General features: G+C 48.2%; 1 protein-coding gene across 1 annotated transcript in view; it reads left to right on the plus strand.

Moving 5' to 3' along the window:
* Window positions 1-27590, plus strand: part of LOC135565734 (kinesin-associated protein 3-like) — an 84156-nt gene that overhangs the window by 19741 nt on the left and 36825 nt on the right. Inside the window, exons 4-10 of the mRNA XM_065013649.1 lie at window positions 1038-1138; window positions 4759-4867; window positions 6701-6813; window positions 7027-7192; window positions 10772-10897; window positions 18867-18965; window positions 19249-19334. Of these exons, the coding sequence (XP_064869721.1) occupies window positions 1038-1138; window positions 4759-4867; window positions 6701-6813; window positions 7027-7192; window positions 10772-10897; window positions 18867-18965; window positions 19249-19334 (800 nt within the window). The remainder of the gene's footprint in view (window positions 1-1037; window positions 1139-4758; window positions 4868-6700; window positions 6814-7026; window positions 7193-10771; window positions 10898-18866; window positions 18966-19248; window positions 19335-27590) is intronic.

Below are 27590 nucleotides of genomic sequence, written 5' to 3' on the forward strand. Positions count from 1 at the left end.
CACTTCTCCTTAATACAACGACCGCTGTGTCAGATTTCAAAAAAACTTTACGGAAAAAGCACACCATGCAATAATCTGAGTACAGCGCTCAGACACAAAAACAAGCCATACAGATACCCGCCATGTTGTGGAGTCAACAGAAGTCAGAAATAGCATTCTAAATATTCACTTACCTTTGATGATCTTCATCAGAATGCACTCCCAGGAATCCCGTTCCACAATAAATGTTTGTTTTGTTGGATAAAGTCCATCATTTATGTCCAAATACCTTCTTTTTGTTTGCGCGTTTAGTACACAATCCAAACTCGGGCAAGTCCAGGCGAAAGTTCAGACGAAAAGTTATATTACAGTCCGTAGAAACATGTCAAACGATATATAGAATCAATCTTTAGGATGTTTTTATCATAAATCTTCAATAATGTTCCAACCGGACATTTCCTTTGTCTTTAGAAATGCAATGGAACGCAAGCTAACTCTCACGTGATCAGCTCATGCCACTCTGACAGACCTCTGACTCATTCAGCTCCCATTTCCCCTCCTTCACACTAGAAGCCTCAAACAAGGTTCTAAAGACTGTTGACATTTAGTAGAAGCATCGTGGGAAATGCAATATGACCCCATAGACGCTGTATATTCGATAGGCAATGACTTGGAAAAACTACAAACCTCAGATTTCCCACTACCTGGTTGGATTTTTTCTCAGGTTTTTCTCAGGACAATTCTCCCAGAAGTGGTTAGAGTCTATGGATCATTTAATTACATTGAGCTGATTTCTGACGGGCTGTTCCTTCTTTTCCGTAGTGTATTTCTGAATTGTTTTAGTGATTCACCATAGTGAAGGCGTAGACTCAGGTTTTCTGGGTCTCAATGTTTTTAGGTTGGATAGGTTTCTCAATTTCTCTCTCGCTTGCTCTCTATCTCTGTTCTCTCTTCTCTCTCTCTCATTCTACTGACGTACCTACCATATCAATCTATCTGGCTGTAATGTAATCAGATTTGAGCTGGTTTAATGTGTAGTAATGTGTTCCTTCTGTCAGGTGACGAGAACCACAAGCAGATGGCCATGTGTATCCTGTACCACATCAGTGTTGATGACAGGTTCAAGTCCATGTTCGCCTACACCGACTGCATCCCACAGGTAACAGTACAACACCTGATCCTAGATCAAATCAAGTCCATGTTCGCCTACACCGACTGCATCCCACAGGTAACAGTACAACACCTGATCCTAGATCAGATCAAGTCCATGTTCGCCTACACCGACTGCATCCCACAGGTAACAGTACAACACCTGATCCTAGATCAGATCAAGTCCATGTTCGCCTACACCGACTGCATCACACAGGTAACAGTACAACACCTGATCCTAGATCAGATCAAGTCCATGTTCGCCACACCGACTGCATCCCACAGGTACAACACCTGATCCTAGATCAGATCAAGTCCATGTTCGCCTACACCGACTGCATCCCACAGGTAACAGTACAACACCTGATCCTAGATCAGATCAAGTCCATGTTCGCCTACACCGACTGCATCCCACAGGTACAACACCTGATCCTAGATCAGATCAAGTCCATGTTCGCCTACACCGACTGCATCCCACAGGTACAACACCTGATCCTAGATCAGCACCAACAACAGTGTTATTTGTCACATATGTCGAATACAACAATACAACAACCTTAACCAACAATGCAGTTTTAAGAAAAATACCCCCCAAAAATAAGTAACAAATAATTAAAGAGAAATAACAATAGCGAGGGCTATATACAGGGGGTACCGGTACAGAGTCAATGTGGAGGCTATATACAGGGGTACCGGTACAGAGTCAATGTGGAGGCTATATACAGGGGTACCAGTACAGAGTCAATGTGGAGGCTATATACAGGGGTACCGGTACAGAGTCAATGTGGAGGCTATATACAGGGGGTACTGGTACAGAGTCAATGTGGAGGCTATATACAGGTATTACGGTACAGAGTCAATGTGGAGGCTATATACAGGGTACCTGTACAGAGTCAATGTGGAGGCTATATACAGGGTGTTACGGTACAGAGTCAATGTGGAGGCTATATACAGGGGTACTGGTACAGAGTCAATGTGGAGGCTATATACAGGGTATTACGGTACAGAGTCAATGTGGAGGCTATATACAGGGTGTTACGGTACAGAGTCAATGTGGAGGCTATATACAGGGGGTACTGGTAGGTCGAGGTAATTGAGGTAATATGGACAATATGTACCTCGGCAGAGTTATTAAAGTGACTAGATAATAACAGAGAGTAGCAGCAGCGTAAAGGGAGGGGGGTCAAGGCAAATAGTAGCAGCAGCGTTAAAGGAGGGGGGTCCAGGCAAATAGTAGCAGCAGCGTAAAAGGGGAGGGGGTCCAGGCAAATAGTAGCAGCAGCGTTAAAGGGGAGGGGGGGGTCAAGGCAAATAGTAGCAGCAGCGTTAAAGGGGAGGGGGTCAAGGCAAATAGTAGCAGCAGCGTAAAAGGGGAGGGGGTCCCAGGCAAATAGTAGCAGCAGCGTTAAAGGGGAGGGGGTCAAGGCAAATAGTAGCAGCAGCGTTAAAGGGAGGGGGTCCAGGCAAATAGTAGCAGCAGCGTTAAAGGAGGGGGGTCAAGGCAAATAGTAGCAGCAGCGTTAAAGGGGGGGTCAAGGCAAATAGTAGTAGCAGCGTTAAAGGGGGGGGGGTCAAGGCAAATAGTAGCAGCAGCGTTAAAGGGGAGGGGGTCAAGGCAAATAGTAGCAGCAGCGTTAAAGGGGAGGGGGTCCAGGCAAATAGTCTGGTAGCCGTTTGATGAGATGTTCAGGAGTCTTATGGTGGTAGAAGCTGTTTAGAAACCTCTTGGACATAGACTTGACCCTTTGGTACCGCTTGCCGTGCGGTAGCAGAGAGAACAGTATGTGTAAACATGTATACGCAGGGCCCAGCTGTAAAAGAGACCTTGGTCTCAGTCTGTGTTCCTTGTTGAAATGAAGGTATAATGTTAGTTTGTTGGTGATGTGGACACCAAGGACCATGTTAGTTTGTTGGTGATGTGGACACCAAGGACCATGTTAGTTTGTTGGTGATGTGGACACAAGGACCATGTTAGTTTGTTGGTGATGTGGACACCAAGGACCATGTTAGTTTGTTGGTGATGTGGACGCCAAGGACCATGTTAGTTTGTTGGTGATGTGGACACCAAGGACCATGTTAGTTTGTTGGTGATGTGGACGCCAAGGACCATGTTAGTTTGTTGGTGATGTGGACACCAAGGACCATGTTAGTTTGTTGGTGATGTGGACACCAAGGACCATGTTAGTTTGTTGGTGATGTGGACACCAAGGAACTTGAAGCTCTCAACCCGCTCCACTGCAGCCCCGTCGATGAGAATGGGGCCTGTTCGGCCCTCCTTTTCCTGTAGTCCACAATCAGCTCCTTAGTCTTGCTCACATGAAAGGAGAGGTTGTTGTCATGGCACCACACTGCCAGTTCTCTGACCTCCTCCCTATAGGCTGTATCATCGTTGTCGGTGATCAGGCCTACCACCGCTGTGTCATCGGCAAACTTAATGATGGCGTTGAGTGGTGCTTGCCCACGCAGTCATGAGTGAACAGGGAGTACAGGAGGGGACTAAGTACACAACCCTGAGGGGCCCCAGTGTTGAGGATCAGCGTGGCGGAATTGTTGTTACCTACCCTTATCACATGGGGCGGCCCGTCAGGAAGTCCAGGATCCAGTTGCAGAGGGAGGTGTTTAGTCCCAGAGTCCTCAGCTTAGTGATGAGCTTTGTGGGCACTATGGTGTTGAACGCTGAGCTGTAGTCAATGAACAGCATTCTCACATAGGTGTTCCTTTTGTCCAGGTGGGAAAGGGCAGTGTGGAGTACAATAGAGATAATCTGTGAATCTTTTGGGGTGGTATTCAAATTGGAGTGGGTCTAGGGTTTCTGGTGTTGCTTTTTATTTATTATTATTTTTAAGTGGCCTTTTATTGTCCCCGGCACAAGGTGTACCTGTGTAATGATCATGCTGTTTAATCAGCTGTCAGGTAGATGGATTATCTTGCAAAGGAGAAATGCTCACTGACAGGGATGTAAACAAATTTGTGGACCAAATTAGATAGAAATAAGCTTTTTTTGTGCGTCAAGAAAATGTCTGGTGTCTTTTATTTCAACTCATGAAACATGGGACCAACACTTTACATGTTGTGTTTATATTGTTGTTCAGTGTATCTATTGCTAACATGCTAACTTACTGCTCTGTGTTGACTCACCAGTTGATGAAGATGTTGTTTGTTCAGTGTATCTATTGCTAACATGCTAACTTACTGCTCTGCTCAGTTGATGAAGATGTTGTTTTGTTCAGTGTATCTACTAACATGCTAACAGTTGACTCACCAGTTGATGAAGATGTTGTTTGTTCAGTGTATCTATTGCTAACATGCTAACTTACTGCTCTGTGTTGACTCACCAGTTGATGAAGATGTTGTTTGTTCAGTGTATCTATTGCTAACATGCTAACTTACTGCTCTGTGTTGACTCACCAGTTGATGAAGATGTTGTTTGTTCAGTGTATCTATTGCTAACATGCTAACTTAGTGCTCTGTGTTGACTCACCAGTTGATGAAGATGTTGTTTGTTCAGTGTATCTATTGCTAACATGCTAACTTAGTGCTCTGTGTTGACTCACCAGTTGATGAAGATGTTGTTTGTTCAGTGTATCTATTGCTAACATGCTAACTTAGTGCTCTGTGTTGACTCACCAGTTGATGAAGATGTTGTTTGAGCACGGTGAGGAGAGGATCGATGCTGAGCTCATCTCCTTCTGTATCAACCTGGCAGCTAACAAGAAGAACGCTCAGCTCATCTGTGAAGGTAGGGAGGACCACTGTGAGTTATATAGCTCAGCTGTGAAGGTAAGGAGGACCAATATCAGTTATACAGCTCATCTGTGAAGGTAGGGAGGTCCACTATGAGTTATACAGCTCAGCTGTGAAGGTAGGGAGGACCAATATCAGTTATACAGCTCATCTGTGAAGGTAGGGAGGACCAATATCAGTTATACAGCTCATCTGTGAAGGTAGGGTGGTCCACTGTGAGTTATACAGCTCATCTGTGAAGGTAGGGAGGACCACTGTGAGTTATACAGCTCAGCTGTGAAGGTAAGGAGGACCAATATCAGTTATACAGCTCATCTGTGAAGGTAGGGTGGTCCACTCAGAGTTATACAGCTCAGCTGTGAAGGTAGGGGAAGACCACTGTGAGTTATACAGCTCATCTGTGAAGGTAGGGAGGACCACTGTGAGTTATACAGCTCATCTGTGAAGGTAGGGGGGACCACTGAGTTATACAGCTCATCTGTGAAGGTAGGGGGGGACCACTGTGAGTTATACAGCTCAGCTGTGAAGGTAGGGAAGACCACTGTGAGTTATACAGCTCATCTGTGAAGGTAGGGAGGACCGCTGTGAGTTATACAGCTCATCTGTGAAGGTAGGGAGGACCACTGTGAGTTATACAGCTCATCTGTGAAGGTAGGGCGGACCATTGTGAGTTATACAGTTCATCTGTGAAGGTAGGGCAGGACCACCGTGAGTTATACAGCTCATCTGTGAAGGTAGGGAAGACCACTGTAAGTTATACAGCTCATCTGTGAAGGTAGGGAGGACCACTATGAGTTATACAGCTCATCTGTGAAGGTAGGGAGGACCACTGAGTTATACAGCTCAGCTGTGAAGGTAGGGAGGTCCACTATGAGTTATACAGCTCAGCTGTGAAGGTAGGGTGGTCCACTATGAGTTATACAGCTCATCTGTGATGGTAGGGTGGTCCACTATGAGTTATACAGCTCAGCTGTGAAGTTAGGGAGGTCCACTATGAGTTATACAGCTCATCTGTGATGGTAGGGAGGACCAATATCAGTTATACAGCTCATCTGTGAAGGTAGGGAGGTCCACTATGAGTTATACAGCTCAGCTGTGAAGGTAGGGAGGACCAATATCAGTTATACAGCTCATCTGTGAAGGTAGGGAGGACCAATATCAGTTATACAGCTCATCGGTGAAGGTAGGGAGGACCAATATCAGTTATACAGCTCAGCTGTGAAGGTAGGGAGGACCACTGAGTTATACAGCTCATCTGTGAAGGTAGGGCGGACCACTGTGAGTTATACAGTTCATCTGTGAAGGTAGGGAGGACCACCGTGAGTTATACAGCTCATCTGTGAAGGTAGGGAAGACCACTGTAAGTTATACAGCTCATCTGTGAAGGTAGGGAGGACCACTATGAGTTATACAGCTCATCTGTGAAGGTAGGGAGGACCACTGAGTTATACAGCTCAGCTGTGAAGGTAGGGAGGTCCACTATGAGTTATACAGCTCAGCTGTGAAGGTAGGGAGGACCAATATCAGTTATACAGCTCATCGGTGAAGGTAGGGAGGACCAATATCAGTTATACAGCTCAGCTGTGAAGGTAGGGAGGACCACTATGAGTTATAAGGCTCATCTGTGAAGGTAGGGAGGTCCACTATGAGTTATACAGCTCAGCTGTGAAGGTACAGACCACATATGTATCAGAGATGGTCTGGTGATCTAAGAACAATAGAAATATGTCCAAGACTCGTCATTGTCACCTTCCATGTGTCATAAATTAATTAATTAGTATAAATACTTCACATGCTGTTGAATAAAGTAATGATTCCCTTCCCTCAGGTACTGGTCTGAAGATGTTGATGAAGAGAGCTCTGAAGCTGAAGGATCCTTTACTGATGAAGATGATACGAAACATCTCTCAGCACGACGGACCACCCAAACACCTCTTCATCGTTAGTACTAAATTCATGTTGGATTTGAACGACTTGATCAAGCAGATGTTGTGACTGGATTGGTTGAAAAGACTAAGGAAGAACACATTGTGAAGCTCCCAGCAATGAAGCCATATAAAAGCATCTAGTTCCCATGAGGCGCAGCAGAGATATTTAGAGACTGTATGAATGAGGTGTTGCTAAGTGACTTACTAACCGAATGGTCTCCTCCAGGACTATGTAGGAGACCTGGCAGCCCAGATCAGTCCTGATGAAAACGAAGAGTATGTGATCGAGTGTCTGGGGACCCTGGCTAACCTCACTATCGCTGATCTGGACTGGGAACTGGTGCTGAAGGAGTACAACCTGGTACCTTACTTTAAAGATAGGCTCAAACCAGGTGAGTGAATTCTATAACCACCTTGAGGAAGCGATGCCCACTCATTCCACCACAAAGCCCTCACCTACAGAGAGATGAACCTAGGGAAGAGTACCCTTAGCCAGCTGGTTCTGGGGCTCTGTTCACAAACACAAACAGACCCCGCAAAGCCTCAGGACAGCCACATAATTAGACCCAACCAAATGATGAGAAACCAAATAGAGAACTATTTAACACACTGGAAAGAATCAACAAAAAACTAGAATGCTATTTGGCCCTAAACAAAGAATACACAGTGGCAGAATACCTGACCACTGTGACTGACCCTAAAAGTAAGAACATCCTTAACTATGTACAGACTCAGTGAACATAGCCTTGCTATTGAGAGAGGCTGCCGTTGGCAGACCTGGCTCTCGAGAGAAGACAGGCTATGTGTCCACTGCCCACAAAAAGAGGTGGACACTGAGCTGCACTTCCTAACCTCCTGCCAAATGTATGACCACATTAGAAATACATATTTCCCTCAGATTACACAGACCCACAAAGAATTCGAAAACAAACCTAATTTTGATAAACTCCCATATCTACTGGGTGAAATTCCACAGTGTGCCATCACAGCAGCAAGATTTGTGACCTGTTGCCACAAGAAAAGGTCAACCAGTGAAGAACAAACACCATTATAAATACAACACATATTTATGCTTATTTATTTTCCTTTTGTACTTTAACTATTTCCACATAATATGACAATTGAAATGTCTTTATTCTTTTGGAACTTTGTGAGTGTAATGTTTACTTCCTCAGATCACAGCGCAATAATTTTGCACGCCCAATTTTTTCAGTTTTTGATTTGTTAAAAAGTTTGAAATATCAATAAATGTCGTTCCGCTTCATGATTGTGTCCCACTTGTTGTTGATTCTTCACAAAAAATACAGTTTTATATCTTTATGTTTGAAGCCTGAAATGTCGCAAAGTTCAAGGGGCCGAATACTTTCGCAAGGCGCTGTATTTATAAAGCCCTTCTTACATCAGCTGATGTCACAACGTGCTGTACATAAACCCAGCCTAAAACCCCAAACAGCAAGCAATGCAGGTGTAGAAGCACGGTGGCTAGGAAAAACTCCATAGGAAAGGCCAAAACCTAGGAAGAAACCTAGAGAGGAACCAGGCTCTGTGGGGTGGCCAGTCCTCTTCTGGCTGTGCCGGGTAGAGAGGAACCAGGCTATGAGGGGTGGCCAGTCCTCTTCTGGCTGTGCCGGGTAGAGAGGAACCAGGCTCTGAGGGGTGGCCAGTCCTCTTCTGGCTGTGCCGGGTAGAGAGGAACCAGGCTATGAGGGGTGGCCAGTCCTCTTCTGGCTGTACCAGGTAGAGAGGAACCAGGCTATGAGGGGTGGCCAGTCCTCTTCTGGCTGTGCCGGGTAGAGAGGAACCAGGCTATGAGGGGTGGCCAGTCCTCTTCTGGCTGTACCAGGTAGAGAGGAACCAGGCTATGAGGGGTGGCCAGTCCTCTTCTGGCTGTGCGGGTAAGAGAGGAACCAGGCTATGAGGGGTGGCCAGTCCTCTTCTGGCTGTGCCAGGTAGAGAGGAACCAGGCTATGAGGGGTGGCCAGTCCTCTTCTGGGTGTGCTGGTGGAGATTATAACAGAACATGGCCAAGATGTTCAAGGTTCATAGATGACCAGCAGGGTCAGATAATAATAATCACAGTGGTTGTAGAGGATGCAACAGGTCAGCACCTCAGGAGTAAATGTCAGGTGGCTTTTCATAACCTCAGATCACACAGAACCACAAAGAATTTGAAAACAAATCAAACACGTATAAACTCCCATATCTATTAATCAAACAACATAAATACCAGCTATATTTACCTGTTTATTTATCTTCCCCCACTACATTGCTAAAACACCGTCCATAGCTGATTATAGCACTCTGGAAATGTCTTATCTTTTTTAAGCCTTTTTCAGTGCAATATTTACCGTTAGATTCTACATGGTTTTTGTTGACGTTGCTCTGTATCTTCTCACTTTGGTTTGTTGTTGTTTTTGTTGACGTTGTTTTGTATCTTCTCACTTTGGTTTGTTGTTGTTTTTGTTGACGTTGCTCTGTATCTTCTCACTTTGGTTTGTTGTTGTTTTTGTTGACGTTGTTTTGTATCTTCTCACTTTGGTTTGTTGTTGTTTTTGTTGATGTTGCTCTGTATCTTCTCACTTTGGTTTGTTGTTGTTTTTGTTGACGTTGCTCTGTATCTTCTCACTTTGGTTTGTTGTTGTTTTTGTTGACGTTGCTCTGTATCTTCTCACTTTGGTTTGTTGTTGTTTTTGTTGACGTTGCTCTGTATCTTCTCACTTTGGTTTGTTGTTGTTTTTGTTGACGTTGCTCTGTATCTTCTCACTTTGGTTTGTTGTTGTTTTCCCACTGGCTTTGTAAACACGTTTCCCAATAAAGCCCTTTTCATTTGATTTGAATGGATAGAAAGAGCGAGCGAAAGAGACTCAAACTAGGTAACTACATCACTGAAGAAGAGTGAATTTAGTTTCTGAGAGAATAAGGAGGTGTTCTAAAGGTGTTCTAAATGGGTTCTAAAGGTGTTCTAAAGGTTTTCTAAAGGTGTTCTAAAGGTGTTCTAAAGGTGTTCTAAAGGTGTTCTAAAGGTGTTCTAAAGGGGTTCTAAAGGTGTTCTAAAGGTGTTCTAAAGGTGTTCTAAAGAAACTGTAGTTATGAAAACAAGAAGAACAGGAGTTCACATTTTGTACCCTCTGACCCCTGACCTCTGTGTGTTGTCATCAGGTTCTCTGACCCCTGACCTCTGTGTGTTGTCATCAGGTTCTCTGACCCCTGACCTCTGTGTGTTGTCATCAGGCTCTCTGACCCCTGACCTCTGTGTGTTGTCATCAGGTTCTCTGACCCCTGACCTCTGTGTGTTGTCATCAGGCTCTCTAACCCCTGACACCTGAACTCTGTGTGTTGTCATCAGGCTCTCTGACCCCTGACCTCTGTGTGTTGTCATCAGGCTCTCTGACCCCTGACCTCTGTGTGTTGTCATCAGGTTCTCTGACCCCTGACCTCTGTGTGTTGTCATCAGGTTCTCTGACCCCTGACCTCTGTGTGTTGTCATCAGGCTCTCTGACCCCTGACCTCTGTGTGTTGTCATCAGGTTCTCTGACCCCTGACCTCTGTGTGTTGTCATCAGGCTCTCTAACCCCTGACACCTGAACTCTGTGTGTTGTCATCAGGCTCTCTGACCCCTGACCTCTGTGTGTTGTCATCAGGCTCTCTGACCCCTGACCTCTGTGTGTTGTCATCAGGTTCTCTGACCCCTGACCTCTGTGTGTTGTCATTAGGCTCTCTAACCCCTGACCCCTGCCCTCTGTGTGTTGTCATTAGGCTCTCTAACCCCTGACCCCTGCCCTCTGTGTGTTGTCATCAGGCTCTCTAACCCCTGACCCCTGACCTCTGTGTGTTGTCATCAGGCTCTCTGACCCCTGACCCCTGACCTCTGTGTGTTGTCATCAGGCTCTCTAACCCCTGACACCTGACCTCTGTGTGTTGTCATCAGGCTCTCTAACCCCTGACCCCTGACCTCTGTGTGTTGTCATCAGGCTCTGCAGAGGATGACCTGATACTAGAGGTGGTGATCATGATCGGGACGGTGTCCATGGATGACAGCTGTGCCGCCATGTTGGCCAAGTCTGGCATCATCCCTGCTATCATAGAACTACTCAACGGTAAGACAGGCATCATCCCTGCTATCATAGAACTACTGAATGGTAAGACAGGCATCATCCCTGCTATCATAGAACTACTGAATGGTAAGAGATCATCCCTGCTATTATAGAACTACTGAATGGTAAGACATCATCCCTGCTATCATAGAACTACTCAACGGTAAGACATCATCCCTGCTATTATAGAACTACTGAATGGTAAGACATCATCCCTGCTATCATAGAACTACTCAACGGTAAGACATCATCCCTGCTATTATAGAACTACTCAACGGTAAGACATCATCCCTGCTATCATAGAACTACTGAATGGTAAGACATCATCCCTACTATTATAGAACTACTCAACGGTAAGACATCATCCCTGCTATCATAGAACTACTGAATGGTAAGACATCATCTCTGCTATCATAGAACTACTGAATGGTAAGACATCATCCCTGCTATTATAGAACTACTGAATGGTAAGACAGACATCATCCCTGCTATCATAGAACTACTGAATGGTAAGACAGACATCATCCCTGCTATCATAGAACTACTAAATGGTAAGACAGACATCATCCCTGCTATCATAGAACTACTGAATGGTAAGACAGACATCATCCCTGCTATCATAGAACTACTGAATGGTAAGACAGACATCATCCCTGCTATCATAGAACTACTGAATGGTAAGACAGACATCATCCCTGCTATCATAGAACTACTGAATGATAAGGCATCATCCCTGCTATCATAGAACTACTGAATGGTAAGACATCATCCCTGCTATTATAGAACTACTGAATGGTAAGACAGACATCATCCCTGCTATTATAGAACTACTGAATGGTAAGACACCAACTCCATATTAATGCTCATTATGTTCGACGAGCAGGTGTCCACATACTTTTGGTCATGTAGTGTATGTACATATAGGTAGGGATAAAGTGACTAGGCAACAGGATAGATAATAGACAGCAGCAGTATACTGTAAGTAGGGGTAAAGGATAGATAATAGACAGTAACAGTAGTATACTGTAGGTAGGGGTAAAGGATAGATAATAGACAGTAACAGCAGTATACTGTAGGTAGGGGTAAAGGATAGATAATAGACAGTAACAGCAGTATACTGTAGGTAGGGGTAAAGGATAGATAATAGACAGTAACAGCAGTATACTGTAGGTAGGGGTAAAGGATAGATAATAGACAGTAACAGCAGTATACTGTAGGTAGGGGTAAAGGATAGATAATAGACAGTAACAGCAGTATACTGTAGGGGTAAAGGATAGATAATAGACAGTAACAGCAGTATACTGTAGGTAGGGGTAAAGGATAGATAATAGACAGTAACAGCAGTATACTGTAGGTAGGGGTAAAGGATAGGTAATAGACAGTAACAGCAGTATACTGTAGGTAGGGGTAAAGGATAGATAATAGACAGTAACAGCAGTATACTGTAGGGGTAAAGGATAGATAATAGACAGTAACAGCAGTATACTGTAGGGGTAAAGGATAGATAATAGACAGTAACAGCAGTATACTGTAGGTAGGGGTAAAGGATAGATAATAGACAGTAGCAGCAGTATACTGTAGGTAGGGGTAAAGGATAGATAATAGACAGTAACAGCACTATACTGTAGGGGTAAAGGATAGATAATAGACAGTAACAGCAGTATACTGTAGGTAGGGGTAAAGGATAGATAATAGACAGTAACAGCAGTATACTGTAGGGGTAAAGGATAGATAATAGACAGTAACAGCAGTATACTGTAGGTAGGGGTAAAGGATAGATAATAGACAGTAACAGCAGTATACTGTAGGTAGAGGTAAAGGATATATAACAGACAGTAACAGCAGTATACTGTAGGTTGGGGTAAAGGATAGATAATAGACAGTAACAGCAGTATACTGTAGGTAGGGGTAAAGGATAGGTAATAGACAGTAACAGCAGTATACTGTAGGTTGGGGTAAAGGATAGATAATAGACAGTAACAGCAGTATACTGTAGGTAGGGGTAAAGGATAGATAATAGACAGTAACAGCAGTATACTGTAGGGGTAAAGGATAGGTAATAGACAGTAACAGCAGTATACTGTAGGTAGGGGTAAAGGATAGATAATAGACAGTAACAGCAGTATACTGTAGGTAGGGGTAAAGGATAGATAATAGACAGTAACAGCAGTATACTGTAGGTAGGGGTAAAGGATAGATAATAGACAGTAACAGTAGTATACTGTAGGTAGGGGTAAAGGATAGATAATAGACAGTAACAGCAGTATACTGTAGGTAGGGGTAAAGGATAGATAATATACGGTAACAGCAGTATACTGTAGGTAGGGGTAAAGGATAGATAATAGACAGTAACAGCAGTATACTGTAGGTAGGGGTAAAGGATAGATAATAGACAGTAACAGCAGTATACTGTAGGTAGGGGTAAAGGATAGATAATAGACAGTAACAGCAGTATACTGTAGGGGTAAAGGATAGATAATAGACAGTAACAGCAGTATACTGTAGGTAGGGGTAAAGGATAGATAATAGACAGTAACAGCACTATACTGTAGGGGTAAAGGATAGATAATAGACAGTAACAGCAGTATACTGTAGGTAGGGGTAAAGGATAGATAATAGACAGTAACAGCAGTATACTGTAGGTAGGGGTAAAGGATAGATAATAGACAGTAACAGCAGTATACTGTAGGGGTAAAGGATAGATAATAGACAGTAACAGCAGTATACTGTAGGTAGGGGTAAAGGATAGATAATAGACAGTAACAGCAGTATACTGTAGGTAGGGGTAAAGGATAGATAATAGACAGTAACAGCAGTATACTGTAGGGGTAAAGGATAGATAATAGACAGTAACAGCAGTATACTGTAGGTAGGGGTAAAGGATAGATAATAGACAGTAACAGCAGTATACTGTAGGGGTAAAGGATAGATAATAGACAGTAACAGCAGTATACTGTAGGTAGGGGTAAAGGATAGATAATAGACAGTAACAGCAGTATACTGTAGGTAGGGGTAAAGGATAGATAATAGACAGTAACAGCAGTATACTGTAGGGGTAAAGGATAGATAATAGACAGTAACAGCAGTATACTGTAGGTAGGGGTAAAGGATAGATAATAGACAGTAACAGCAGTATACTGTAGGTAGGGGTAAAGGATAGATAATAGACAGTAACAGCAGTATACTGTAGGGGTAAAGGATAGATAATAGACAGTAACAGCAGTATACTGTAGGTAGGGGTAAAGGATAGATAATAGACAGTAACAGCAGTATACTGTAGGGGTAAAGGATAGATAATAGACAGTAACAGCAGTATACTGTAGGTAGGGGTAAAGGATAGATAATAGACAGTAACAGCAGTATACTGTAGGTAGGGGTAAAGGATAGATAATAGACAGTAACAGCAGTATACTGTAGCTAGGGGTAAAGGATAGATAATAGACAGTAACAGCAGTATACTGTAGGGGTAAAGGATAGATAGACAGTAACAGCAGTATACTGTAGGTAGGGGTAAAGGATAGATAATAGACAGTAACAGCAGTATACTGTAGGTAGGGGTAAAGGATAGATAATAGACAGTAACAGCAGTATACTGTAGGTAGGGGTAAAGGATAGATAATAGACAGTAACAGCAGTATACTGTAGGTAGGGGTAAAGGATAGATAATAGACAGTAACAGCAGTATACTGTAGGGGTAAAGGATAGATAATAGACAGTAACAGCAGTATACTGTAGGGGTAAAGGATAGATAATAGACAGTAACAGCAGTACTACTGACGTCTCATCATCGTCAGGGGTCAGGCCTACCACCAGGTCTCTGACCTCCTCTCTATAGGCCGTCTCATCATCGTCAGGGGTCAGGCCTACCACCAGGTCTCTGACCTCCTCTCTATAGGCCGTCTCATCGTCAGGGGTCAGGCCTACCACCAGGTCTCTGACCTCCTCTCTATAGGCCGTCTCATCGTCAGGGGTCAGGCCTACCACCAGGTCTCTGACCTCTTCTCTATAGGCCGTCTCATCATCGTCAGGGGTCAGGCCTACCACCAGGTCTCTGACCTCCTCTCTATAGGCCGTCTCATCGTCAGGGGTCAGGCCTACCACCAGGTCTCTGACCTCCTCTCTATAGGCCGTCTCATCATCTTCAGGGGTCAGGCCTACCACCAGGTCTCTGACCTCCTCTCTATAGGCCGTCTCATCATCGTCAGGGGTCAGGCCCACCACCAGGTCTCTGACCTCCTCTCTATAGGAAGTCTCATCGTCAGGGGTCAGGCCTACCACCAGGTCTCTGACCTCCTCTCTCTAGGCCGTCTCATCATCGTCAGGGGTCAGGCCCACCACCAGGTCTCTGACCTCCTCTCTATAGGCCATCTCATCATCGTCAGGGGTCAGGCCTACCACCAGGTCTCTGACCTCCTCTCTATAGGCCGTCTCATCATCGTCAGGGGTCAGACCTACCACTGGGTGATTGAAGCGGGGAGAACAGGGCGTGGTTCGGGTGGCTGGAGTCCATGATGATGTTCTTGGCCTTCCTGAGACACCTGGTGGTGTAGGTGTCCTGTAGGGCAGGCAGTGAGCACCCAACGGTGCGTTCAGCTGCATGTAATCACACTCTGTAGTGCCTTGGAGTCAGTGTGATGCAGCCTGACAGAATGCTCTCGATGGTGCTCCTGTAGAACACTGTGATGCAGCCTGACAGAATGCTCGATGGTGCTCCTGTAGAACACTGTGATGCAGCCTGACAGAATGCTCGATGGTGCTCCTGTAGAACACTGTGATGCAGCCTGACAGAATGCTCTCGATGGTGCTCCTGTAGAACACTGTGATGCAGCCTGACAGAATGCTCGATGGTGCTCCTGTAGAACACTGTGATGCAGCCTGACAGAATGCTCGATGGTGCTCCTGTAGAACACTGTGATGCAGCCTGACAGAATGCTCGATGGTGCTCCTGTAGAACACTGTGATGCAGCCTGACAGAATGCTCTCGATGGTGCTCCTGTAGAACACTGTGATGCAGCCTGACAGAATGCTCTCGATGGTGCTCCTGTAGAACACTGTGATGCAGCCTGACAGAATGCTCGATGGTGCTCCTGTAGAACACTGTGATGCAGCCTGACAGAATGCTCTCGATGGTGCTCCTGTAGAACACTGTGATGCAGCCTGACAGAATGCTCTCGATGGTGCTCCTGTAGAACACTGTGATGCAGCCTGACAGAATGCTCTCGATGGTGCTCCTGTAGAACACTGTGATGCAGCCTGACAGAATGCTCTCGATGGTGCTCCTGTAGAACACTGTGATGAAGCCTGACAGAATGCTCTCGATGGTGCTCCTGTAGAACACTGTGATGCAGCCTGACAGAATGCTCTCGATGGTGCTCCTGTAGAACACTGTGATGCAGCCTGACAGAATGCTCTCGATGGTGCTCCTGTAGAACACTGTGATGAAGCCTGACAGAATGCTCTCGATGGTGCTCCTGTAGAACACTGTGAGGGCCCTCGGGACGGACAGATTTCTTCAGCATCCTGAAGTTGAAGTTGTGCCTTCTTCACCACAGTGTTCATGTGGTTAGACCATTTAAACTTTTCTGGGATGCCAGGAATTTAAGTTATTGACAGTCTTCACGGGCCCCGTTGATGAGAATGGGGACGTGTCCAGCCTGGTTCCTCATGAAGTCCACAATCGTCTCCTTTGTTTTGCTAACGAGAGAGAGGTTGTTTACCTGGCACCACGCCTTCAGAGTGCCTGTAAGCTGTTTAGTCGTTGTTGGTAACCAGGTCTGTCGTGTCGTCAGTGAACTTGACGATGGAGTTGGAACTGTGTGAGGCCACACAGTCATGGGTATACAGGAGTACAGGAGGGGACTGAGGACGCACCCTTGTGGGGTCCCCGTGTTGAGGATGTAATGTCGTCTACCTTCACCTGTGGTCGGCCCATCAGGAAGTCCAGGACCCAGTTGCAGAGGGAGGAGTTCAGACCCAGGGCCGTGAGATTTGTAATGAGCCGATAGGACACTATGGTATTTAAGGCTCAGCTGTAGTCAATGAACAGCACCCTCACATATGCTTTCCTCTTGTCCAGGTGAGTGAGGGCAGTGCCATGGCGATTGCATTGTAGTGGATCTGTCAGGGCCGCAGGAGAATTGAAGAGGGTGCAGTGTGTCGAGGAGTTCATATGGGCTTTGACTTGATGAGACCACTTGGATCAGAACCAATATGACAGGGCTTCTTATTGAACTGATGAGACCACCTGGATCAGAACCAACATGACAGGGCTTCTTATTGAACTGATGAGACCACCCGGATCAGAACCAATATGACAGGGCTTCTTATTGAACTGATGAGACCACCTGGATCAGAACCAACATGACAGGGCTTCTTATTGAACTGATGAGACCACCTGGATCAGAACCAACATGACAGGGCTTCTTATTGAACTGATGAGACCCGGATCAGAACCAACATGACAGGGCTTCTTATTGAACTGATGAGACCACCTGGATCAGAACCAACATGACAGGGCTTCTTATTGAACTGATGAGACCCGGATCAGAACCAATATGACAGGGCTTCTTATTGAACTGATGAGACCACCTGGATCAGAACCAATATGACAGGGCTTCTTATTGAACTGATGAGACCACCTGGATCAGAACCAACATGACAGGGCTTCTTATTGAACTGATGAGACCTGGATCAGAACCAACATGACAGGGCTTCTTATTGAACTGATGAGACCACCTGGATCAGAACCAACATGACAGGGCTTCTTATTGAACTGATGAGACCACCTGGATCAGAACCAACATGACAGGGCTTCTTATTGAACTGATGAGACCCGGATCAGAACCAACATGACAGGGCTTCTTATTGAACTGATGAGACCACCTGGATCAGAACCAACATGACAGGGCTTCTTATTGAACTGATGAGACCCGGATCAGAACCAATATGACAGGGCTTCTTATTGAACTGATGAGACCACCTGGATCAGAACCAATATGACAGGGCTTCTTATTGAACTGATGAGACCACCTGGATCAGAACCAACATGACAGGGCTTCTTATTGAACTGATGAGACCTGGATCAGAACCAACATGACAGGGCTTCTTATTGAACTGATGAGACCACCTGGATCAGAACCAACATGACAGGGCTTCTTATTGAACTGATGAGACCACCTGGATCAGAACCAATATGACAGGGCTTCTTATTGAACTGATGAGACCTGGATCAGAACCAACATGACAGGGCTTCTTATTGAACTGATGAGACCCGGATCAGAACCAACATGACAGGGCTTCTTATTGAACTGATGAGACCACCTGGATCAGAACCAACATGACAGGGCTTCTTATTGAACTGATGAGACCACCTGGATCAGAACCAACATGACAGGGCTTCTTATTGAACTGATGAGACCACCTGGATCAGAACCAACATGACAGGGCTTCTTATTGAACTGATGAGACCCGGATCAGAACCAACATGACAGGGCTTCTTATTGAACTGATGAGACCACCTGGATCAGAACCAACATGACAGGGCTTCTTATTGAACTGATGAGACCACCTGGATCAGAACCAATATGACAGGGCTTCTTATTGAACTGATGAGACCCGGATCAGAACCAACATGACGGGGCTTCTAGTAGTGGAGCGGCTATCTGTATCTTTTCAGACGATTCGGAAACGCTACCCTTTCCGGGGCGAAATACAGACCTCTCACAACATTGGATGTCTTAAGGTGAACGCACCAATTTGTAAGTCGCTCTGGATAAGAGCGTCTGCTAAATGACTTAAATGTAAATGTAAACATTGCTCATCCTCATACAATAGGAAACACTTCATACTGTGCTGTAAAACAACATATGATCTGAACGCTGTTAAAAGTTTATCTGTGGTGGAGTTTTAGATATCAGGTTTAGGTTTCCCTTCTTGACGAAGCCAACTCTGAGATGGTTGTTTCTCCCTGCAGCCCAACAGGAGGACGATGAGTTTGTGTGTCAGATCGTCTATGTGTTTTACCAGATGGTGTTTCACCAGGCTACCAGGGAGGTCATCATTAAAGAGACACGTATCCTTCCTACCCACGATGCACTGCTTCTTACGTTTAAAACATGTTGATGCATAGTTTATTTTGTTGTTGTATTTTGAACGGTTAATACTTGAGTAAAGCGTGAAATATAATTTTTCTGAACTATTATTACTAACCATTATTCTCTGAATGTTCTTCCTCATCATCATCCTCCTCCTCCTCCTCCTATGAAAAACCACTTCATTACTGTACGTTGGCTGTTTGGGCCTTGAACCAGCGACCTCAGACTTCCCAGAGCTGTAACCCTTAACCCTCATCTCAGAGGCTCCGGCGTACCTTATCGACCTGATGCACGACAAGAATGCTGAGATACGCAAGGTCTGTGACAACACTCTGGACATAATCGCTGTAAGTTACTGAATTAAACCCTATAACAGAGGTAGAAACACACTCCACTACTGGTACTGAGGGGTATCCTCCTGTAACCCCAGTCTCTCTGAGGGGTATCCTCCTGTAACCCCAGTCTCTCTGAGGGGTATCCTCCTGTGTAACCCCAGTCTCTCTGAGGGGTATCCTCCTGTGTAACCCCAGTCTCTCTGAGGGGTATCCTCCTGTGTAACCCCAGTCTCTCTGAGGGGTATCCTCCTGTATAACCCCAGTCTCTCTGAGGGGTATCATCCTGTGTAACCCCAGTCTCTCTGAGGGGTATCCTCCTGTGTACCCCAGTCTCTCTGAGGGGTATCATCCTGTGTAACCCCAGTCTCTCTGAGGGGTATCCTCCTGTAACCCCAGTCTCTCTGAGGGGTATCATCCTGTGTAACCCCAGTCTCTCTGAGGGGTATCCTCCTGTGTAACCCCAGTCTCTCTGAGGGGTATCCTCCTGTAACCCCAGTCTCTCTGAGGGGTATCATCCTGTGTAACCCCAGTCTCTCTGAGGGGTATCCTCCTGTGTAACCCCAGTCTCTCTGAGGGGTATCCTCCTGTGTAACCCCAGTCTCTCTGAGGGTATCCTCCTGTGTAACCCCAGTCTCTCTGAGGGGTATCCTCCTGTGACCCCAGTCTCTCTGAGGGGTATCCTCCTGTAACCCCAGTCTCTCTGAGAGGGATCCTCCTGTGTAACCCCAGTCTCTCTGAGGGGTCTCCTCCTGTAACCCCAGTCTCTCTGAGGGGTATCCTCCTGTAACCCCAGTCTCTCTGAGGGTATCCTCCTGTGTAACCCCAGTCTCTCTGAGGGGTATCCTCCTGTAACCCCAGTCTCTCTGAGGGGTATCCTCCTGTAACCCCAGTCTCTCTGAGGGGTATCCTCCTGTAACCCCAGTCTCTGAGGGGTATCCTCCTGTGTAACCCCAGTCTCTCTGAGGGGTATCCTCCTGTAACCCCAGTCTCTCTGAGGGTCTCCTCCTGTAACCCCAGTCTCTCTGAGGGGTATCCTCCTGTAACCCCAGTCTCTCTGAGGGTATCCTCCTGTGTAACCCCAGTCTCTCTGAGGGTCTCCTCCTGTAACCCCAGTCTCTCTGAGGGGTATCCTCCTGTAACCCCAGTCTCTCTGAGGGGTATCCTCCTGTAAACCAGTCTCTCTGAGGGGTATCCTCCTGTGTAACCCCCAGTCTCTCTGAGGGGTATCCTCCTGTAACCCCAGTCTCTCTGAGGGGTATCCTCCTGTGTAACCCCAGTCTCCTGTATCCTCCTGTATCCTTAACCAGGGGTATCCTCCTGTAACCCCAGTCTCTCTGAGGGGTAACCTCCTCCTGTAATCCCCCAGTCTCTGAGGGGTATCCTCCTGTAACCCCAGTCTCTCTGAGGGTATCCTCCTGTGTAACCCCAGTCTCTCTGAGGGGTCTCCTCCTGTAACCCCAGTCTCTCTGAGGGGTATCCTCCTGTATAACCCCAGTCTCTCTGAGGGTATCCTCCTCCTGTAACCCCAGTCTCTCTGAGGGGTATCCTCCTGTGTAACCCCAGTCTCTCTGAGAGGTATCCTCCTGTGTAACCCCCAGTCTCTCTGAGGGAATCCTCCTGTGTTACCCCAGTCTCTCTGAGGGGTATCCTCCCGTGTGTAACCCAGTCTCTCTGAGGGGTATCCTGTCTGTAACCCCAGTCTCTCTGAGGGGTATCCTCCTGTGTAACCCCAGTCTCTCTGAGGGTATCCTCCTGTAACCCCAGTCTCTCTGAGGGGTATCCTCCTGTGTAACCCCAGTCTCTCTGAGGGGCATCCTCCTGTAACCCCAGTCTCTCTGAGGGGTATCCTCCTGTGTAACCCAGTCTCTCTGAGGGTATCCTCCTGTAACCCCAGTCTCTCTGAGGGGTATCCTCCTGTGTAACCCCAGTCTCTCTGAGGGTATCCTCCTGTAACCCCAGTCTCTCTGAGGGGTATCCTCCTGTAACCCCAGTCTCTCTGAGGGGTATCATCCTGACTGGTCTCTCTGGGGTATCCTCCTGTAACCCCAGTCTCTCTGAGGGGTATCCTCCTGTAACCCCAGTCTCTCTGAGGGTATCCTCCTGTAACCCCAGTCTCTCTGAGGGGTATCCTCCTAGCCCCAGTCTCTCTAACCCCAGTCTCTCTGAGGGTATCCTCCTGTAACCCCAGTCTCTCTGAGGGGTATCCTCCTGTGTAACCCCAGTCTCTCTGAGGGTATCCTCCTGTGTAACCCCAGTCTCTCTGAGGGGTATCCTCTCCTGTAACCCCAGTCTCTCTGAGGGGTATCCTCCTGTAACCCCAGTCTCTCTGAGGGTATCCTCCTGTGTAACCCCAGTCTCTCTGAGGGTATCCTCCTGTAACCCCAGTCTCTCTGAGGGGTATCCTCCTGTGTAACCCCAGTCTCTCTGAGGGGTATCCTCCTGTGTAACCCCAGTCTCTCTGAGAGGTATCCTGTAACCCCAGTCTCTCTGAGGGGTATCCTCCTGTAACCCCAGTCTCTCTGAGGGGTATCCTCCTGTGTAACCCCAGTCTCTCTGAGGGTATCCTCCTGTAACCCCAGTCTCTCTGAGGGGTATCCTCCTGTGTAACCCCAGTCTCTCTGAGGGTATCCTCCTGTGTAACCCCAGTCTCCTCTGAGGGGTATCCTCCTGTAACCCCAGTCTCTCTGAGGGGTATCCTCCTGTGTAACCCCAGTCTCTCTGAGGGGTATCCTCCTGTGTAACCCCAGTCTCTCTGAGGGGTATCCTCCTGTAACCCCAGTCTCTCTGAGGGGTATCCTCCTGTAACCCCAGTCTCTCTGAGGGTATCCTCCTGTAACCCCAGTCTCTCTGAGGGGTATCCTCCTGTAACCCCAGTCTCTCTGAGGGGTAGTCTCCTCCTGTGTAACAGTCCTCTGAGTCTCTCTGAGTCTCTCTGGGTATCCTCCTGTAACCCCAGTCTCTCTGAGGGTATCCTCCTGTGTAACCCCAGTCTCTCTGAGGGTATCCTCCTGTAACCCCAGTCTCTCTGAGGGGTATCCTCCTGTGTAACCCCAGTCTCTCTGAGGGGTATCCTCCTGTGTAACCCCAGTCTCTCTGAGGGGTATCCTCCTGTAACCCCAGTCTCTCTGAGGGGTATCCTCCTGTGTAACCCCAGTCTCTCTGAGGGGTATCCTCCTGTGTAACCCCAGTCTCTCTGAGGGGTATCCTCCTGTGTAACCCCAGTCTCTCTGAGGGGTATCCTCCTGTAACCCCAGTCTCTCTGAGGGGTATCCTCCTGTGTAACCCCAGTCTCTGAGGGTATCCTCCTGTAACCCCAGTCCTCTGAATCCTCCTGTAACCCCAGTCTCTCTGAGGGGTATCCTCCTGTAACCCCAGTCTCTCTGAGGGTATCCTCCTGTAACCCCAGTCTCTCTGAGGGGTATCCTCCTGTAACCCCAGTCTCTGTGAGGGGTATCCTCCTGTGTAACCCCAGTCTCTCTGAGGGGTATCCTCCCTGTAACCCCAGTCTCTCTGAGGGGTATCCTCCTGTGTAACCCCAGTCTCTCCTGAGTCTCTCTGGGGTATCCTCCTGTAACCCCAGTCTCTCTGAGGGGTATCCTCCTGTAACCCAGTCTCTGAGGGGTATCCTCCTGTAACCCCAGTCTCTCTGAGGGGTATCCTCCTGTAACCCCAGTCTCTCTGAGGGGTATCCTCCTGTGTAACCCCAGTCTCTCTGAGGGTATCCTCCTGTAACCCCAGTCTCTCTGAGGGGTATCCTCCTGTAACCCCAGTCTCTGAGGGTATCCTCCCCCAGTCTCTCTGAGGGTATCCTCTGAGTCTCTCTGGGTATCCTCCTGTAACCCCAGTCTCTCTGAGGGTATCCTCCTGTAACCCCAGTCTCTCTGAGGGGTATCCTCCCTGTAACCCCAGTCTCTCTGAGGTATCCTCCTGTGTAACCCCAGTCTCTCTGAGGGTATCCTCCTGTAACCCCAGTCTCTCTGAGGGGTCCTCCTCCTGTAACCCCAGTCTCTCTGAGGGTATCCTCCTGTAACCCCAGTCTCTCTGAGGGGTATCCTCCTGTAACCCCAGTCTCTCTGAGGGTATCCTCCTGTAACCCCAGTCTCTCTGAGGGTATCCTCCTGTAGGGTACCCCAGTCTCTCTGAGGGGTATCCTCCTGTGTAACCCCAGTCTCTCTGAGGGTATCCTCCTGTAACCCCAGTCTCTCTGAGGGGTATCCTCCTGTAACCCCAGTCTCTCTGAGGGGTATCCTCCTGTAACCCCAGTCTCTCTGAGGGGTATCCTCCTGTAACCCCAGTCTCTCTGAGGGGTATCCTCCTGTAACCCCAGTCTCTCTGAGGGGTATCCTCCTGTGTAACCCCAGTCTCTCTGAGGGGTATCCTCCTGTGTAACCCCAGTCTCTCTGAGGGTATCCTCCTGTGTAACCCCAGTCTCTCTGAGGGTATCCTCCTGTGTAACCCCAGTCTCTCTGAGGGGTATCCTCCTGTGTAACCCCAGTCTCTCTGAGGGGTAGTCTCCTGAGGGTATCCTCCTGTGTAACCCAGTCTCTCTGAGGGGTATCCTCCTGTAACCCCAGTCTCTCTGAGGGGTATCCTCCTGTGTAACCCCAGTCTCTCTGAGGGTATCCTCCTGTAACCCCAGTCTCTCTGAGGGGTATCCTCCTGTGTAACCCCAGTCTCTCTGAGGGGTATCCTCCTGTGTAACCCCAGTCTCTCTGAGGGGTATCCTCCTGTAACCCCAGTCTCTCTGAGGGTATCCTCCTGTAACCCCAGTCTCTCTGAACTCCCCAGTCTCTCTGAGGGGTATCCTCCTGTGTAACCCCAGTCTCTCTGAGGGTATCCTCCTGTGTAACCCCAGTCTCCTCTGTAACCCAGGGGTATCCTCCTGTAACCCCAGTCTCTCTGAGGGGTATCCTCCTGTGTAACCCCAGTCTCTCTGAGGGTATCCTCCTGTGTAACCCCAGTCTCTCTGAGGGGTCCTCCTAACCCCAGTCTCTCTGAGGGTAACCCCAGTCTCTCTGAGGGGTATCCTCCTGTAACCCCAGTCTCTCTGAGGGGTATCCTCCTGTAACCCCAGTCTCTCTGAGGGTATCCTCCTGTAACCCCAGTCTCTCTGAGGGGTATCCTCCTGTGTAACCCCAGTCTCTCTGAGGGTATCCTCCTGTAACCCCAGTCTCTCTCTGAGGGGTATCCTCCTGTGTAACCCCAGTCTCTCTGAGGGGTATCCTCCTGTGTAACCCCAGTCTCTCTGAGGGGTATCCTCCTGTAACCCCAGTCTCTCTGAGGGGTATCCTCCTGTGTAACCCCAGTCTCTCTGAGGGGTATCCTCCTGTGTAACCCCAGTCTCTCTGAGGGTATCCTCCTGTAACCCCAGTCTCTCTGAGGGGTATCCTCCTGTGTAACCCAGTCTCTCTGAGGGGTATCCTCCTGTAACCCCAGTCTCTCTGAGGGGTATCCTCCTGTAACCCCAGTCTCTCTGAGGGTATCCTCCTGTGTAACCCCAGTCTCTCTGAGGGTATCCTCCTGTGTAACCCCAGTCTCTCTGAGGGTATCCTCCTGTAACCCCAGTCTCTCTGAGGGGTATCCTCCTGTGTAACCCCAGTCTCTCTGAGGGGGTGAGGGGTCCTCCTGTGTAACCCAGTCTCTCTGAGGGGTATCCTCCTGTAACCCCAGTCTCTCTGAGGGTATCCTCCTGTGTAACCCCAGTCTCTGTGAGGGGTATCTCTGAGTCTCTCTGAGGGTATCCTCCTGTAACCCCAGTCTCTCTGAGGGGTATCCTCCTGTGTAACCCCAGTCTCTCTGAGGGGTATCCTCCTGTAACCCCAGTCTCTCTGAGGGGTATCCTCCTGTGTAACCCCAGTCTCTCTGAGGGGTATCCTCCTGTGTAACCCCAGTCTCTCTGAGGGGTATCCTCCTGTAACCCCAGTCTCTGAGGGTATCCTCCTGTGTAACCCAGTCTCTCTGAGGGTATCCTCCTGTGTAACCCCAGTCTCTCTGAGGGGTATCCTCCTGTAACCCCAGTCTCTCTGAGGGGTATCCTCCTGTGTAACCCCAGTCTCTCTGAGGGGTATCCTCCTGTAACCCCAGTCTCTCTGAGGGGTAACCCCAGTCTCCTCCTGTGTAACCCCAGTCTCTCTGAGGGGTCTCCTGTGTAACCCCAGTCTCTCTGAGGGGTATCCTCCTGTAACCCCAGTCTCTCTGAGGGGTATCCTCCTGTAACCCCAGTCTCTCTGAGGGGTCTATCCTCCTGTGTAACCCCAGTCTCTCTGAGGGGTATCCTCCTCCTGTAACCCCAGTCTCTCTGAGGGTATCCTCCTGTGTAACCCCAGTCTCTCTGAGGGGTATCCTCCTGTGTAACCCCAGTCTCTCTGAGGGGTATCCTCCTGTGTAACCCCCAGTCTCTCTGAGGGGTATCCTCCTGTAACCCCAGTCTCTCTGAGGGGTATCCTCCTGTGTAACCCCAGTCTCTCTGAGGGGTATCCTCCTGTAACCCCAGTCTCTCTGAGGGGTATCCTCCTGTGTAACCCCAGTCTCTCTGAGGGGTATCCTCCTGTGTAACCCCAGTCTCTCTGAGGGGTATCCTCCTGTAACCCCAGTCTCTCTGAGGGGTATCCTCCTGTGTAACCCAGTCTCTCTGAGGGTATCCTCCTGTAACCCCAGTCTCTCTGAGGGGTATCCTCCTGTGTAACCCCAGTCTCTCTGAGGGGTATCCTCCTGTAACCCCAGTCTCTCTGAGGGTATCCTCCTGTGTAACCCCAGTCTCTCTGAGGGGTATCCTCCTGTGTAACCCCAGTCTCCTCTGTAACCCCAGTCTCTCTGGGTATCCTCCTGTGTAACCCAGTCTCTCTGAGGGTATCCTCCTGTGTAACCCCAGTCTCTGAGGGGTATCCTCCTGTGTAACCCCAGTCTCTCTGAGTCTCTCTGGGGTATCCTCCTGTAACCCCAGTCTCTCTGAGGGTATCCTCCTGTAACCCCAGTCTCTCTAACCCCAGTCTCTCTGTAACCCCAGTCTCTGGGGTATCCTCCTGTAACCCCAGTCTCTCTGAGGGGTATCCTCCTGTGTAACCCCAGTCTCTCTGAGGGTATCCTCCTGTGTAACCCCAGTCTCTCTGAGGGGTATCCTCCTGTGTAACCCCAGTCTCTCTGAGGGGTATCCTCCTGTGTAACCCCAGTCTCTCTGAGGGTATCCTCCTGTGTAACCCCAGTCTCTCTGAGGGTATCCTCCTGTGTAACCCAGTCTCTCTGAGTCTCTCTGGGGTATCCTCCTGTAACCCCAGTCTCTCTGAGGTATCCTCCTGTCTCTCTGGGGTATCCTCCTGTAACCCCAGTCTCTCTGAGGGTATCCTCCTGTAACCCCAGTCTCTCTGAGGGGTATCCTCCTGTGTAACCCCAGTCTCTCTGAGGGGTATCCTCCTGTGTAACCCCAGTCTCTCTGAGGTATCCTCCTGTAACCCCAGTCTCTCTGAGGGGTATCCTCCTGTAACCCCAGTCTATCTGAGGGGTATCCTCCTGTGTAACCCCAGTCTCTCTGAGGGGTATCCTCCTGTGTAACCCCAGTCTCTCTGAGGGGTATCCTCCTGTGTAACCCCAGTCTCTCTGAGGGGTATCCTCCTGTAACCCCAGTCTCTCTGAGGGTATCCTCCTGTGTAACCCCAGTCTCTCTGAGGGGTATCCTCCTGTGTAACCCCAGTCTCTCTGAGGGGTATCCTCCTGTAACCCCAGTCTCTCTGAGGGGTATCCTCCTGTGTAACCCCAGTCTCTCTGAGGGGTATCCTCCTGTGTAACCCCAGTCTCTCTGAGGGTATCCTCCTGTAACCCCAGTCCTCAGTCTCTCTGAGGGGTATCCTCCTGTAACCCCAGTCTCTCTAACCCCAGTCTCTCTGAGGGGGTATCCTCCTGTGTAACCCCAGTCTCTCTGAGGGGTATCCTCCTGTGTAACCCAGTCTCTCTGAGGGGTATCCTCCTGTGTAACCCCAGTCTCTCTGAGGGGTATCCTCCTGTGTAACCCCAGTCTCTCTGAGGGTATCCTCCTGTGTAACCCCAGTCTCTCTGAGGGTATCCTCCTGTAACCCCAGTCTCTCTGAGGGGTATCCTCCTGTAACCCCAGTCTCTCTGAGGGGTATCCTCCTGTGTAACCCCAGTCTCTCTGAGGGGTATCCTCCTGTGTAACCCCAGTCTCTCTGAGGGAGGGGTATCCTCCTGTAACCCCAGTCTCTCTGAGGGGTATCCTCCTGTGTAACCCCAGTCTCTCTGAGGGTATCCTCCTGTAAC

The sequence above is a fragment of the Oncorhynchus nerka genome, linkage group LG9b (genome assembly GCF_034236695.1).
Source record: "Oncorhynchus nerka isolate Pitt River linkage group LG9b, Oner_Uvic_2.0, whole genome shotgun sequence".
In the NCBI taxonomy this organism is placed as follows: Eukaryota; Metazoa; Chordata; class Actinopteri; order Salmoniformes; family Salmonidae; genus Oncorhynchus; species Oncorhynchus nerka.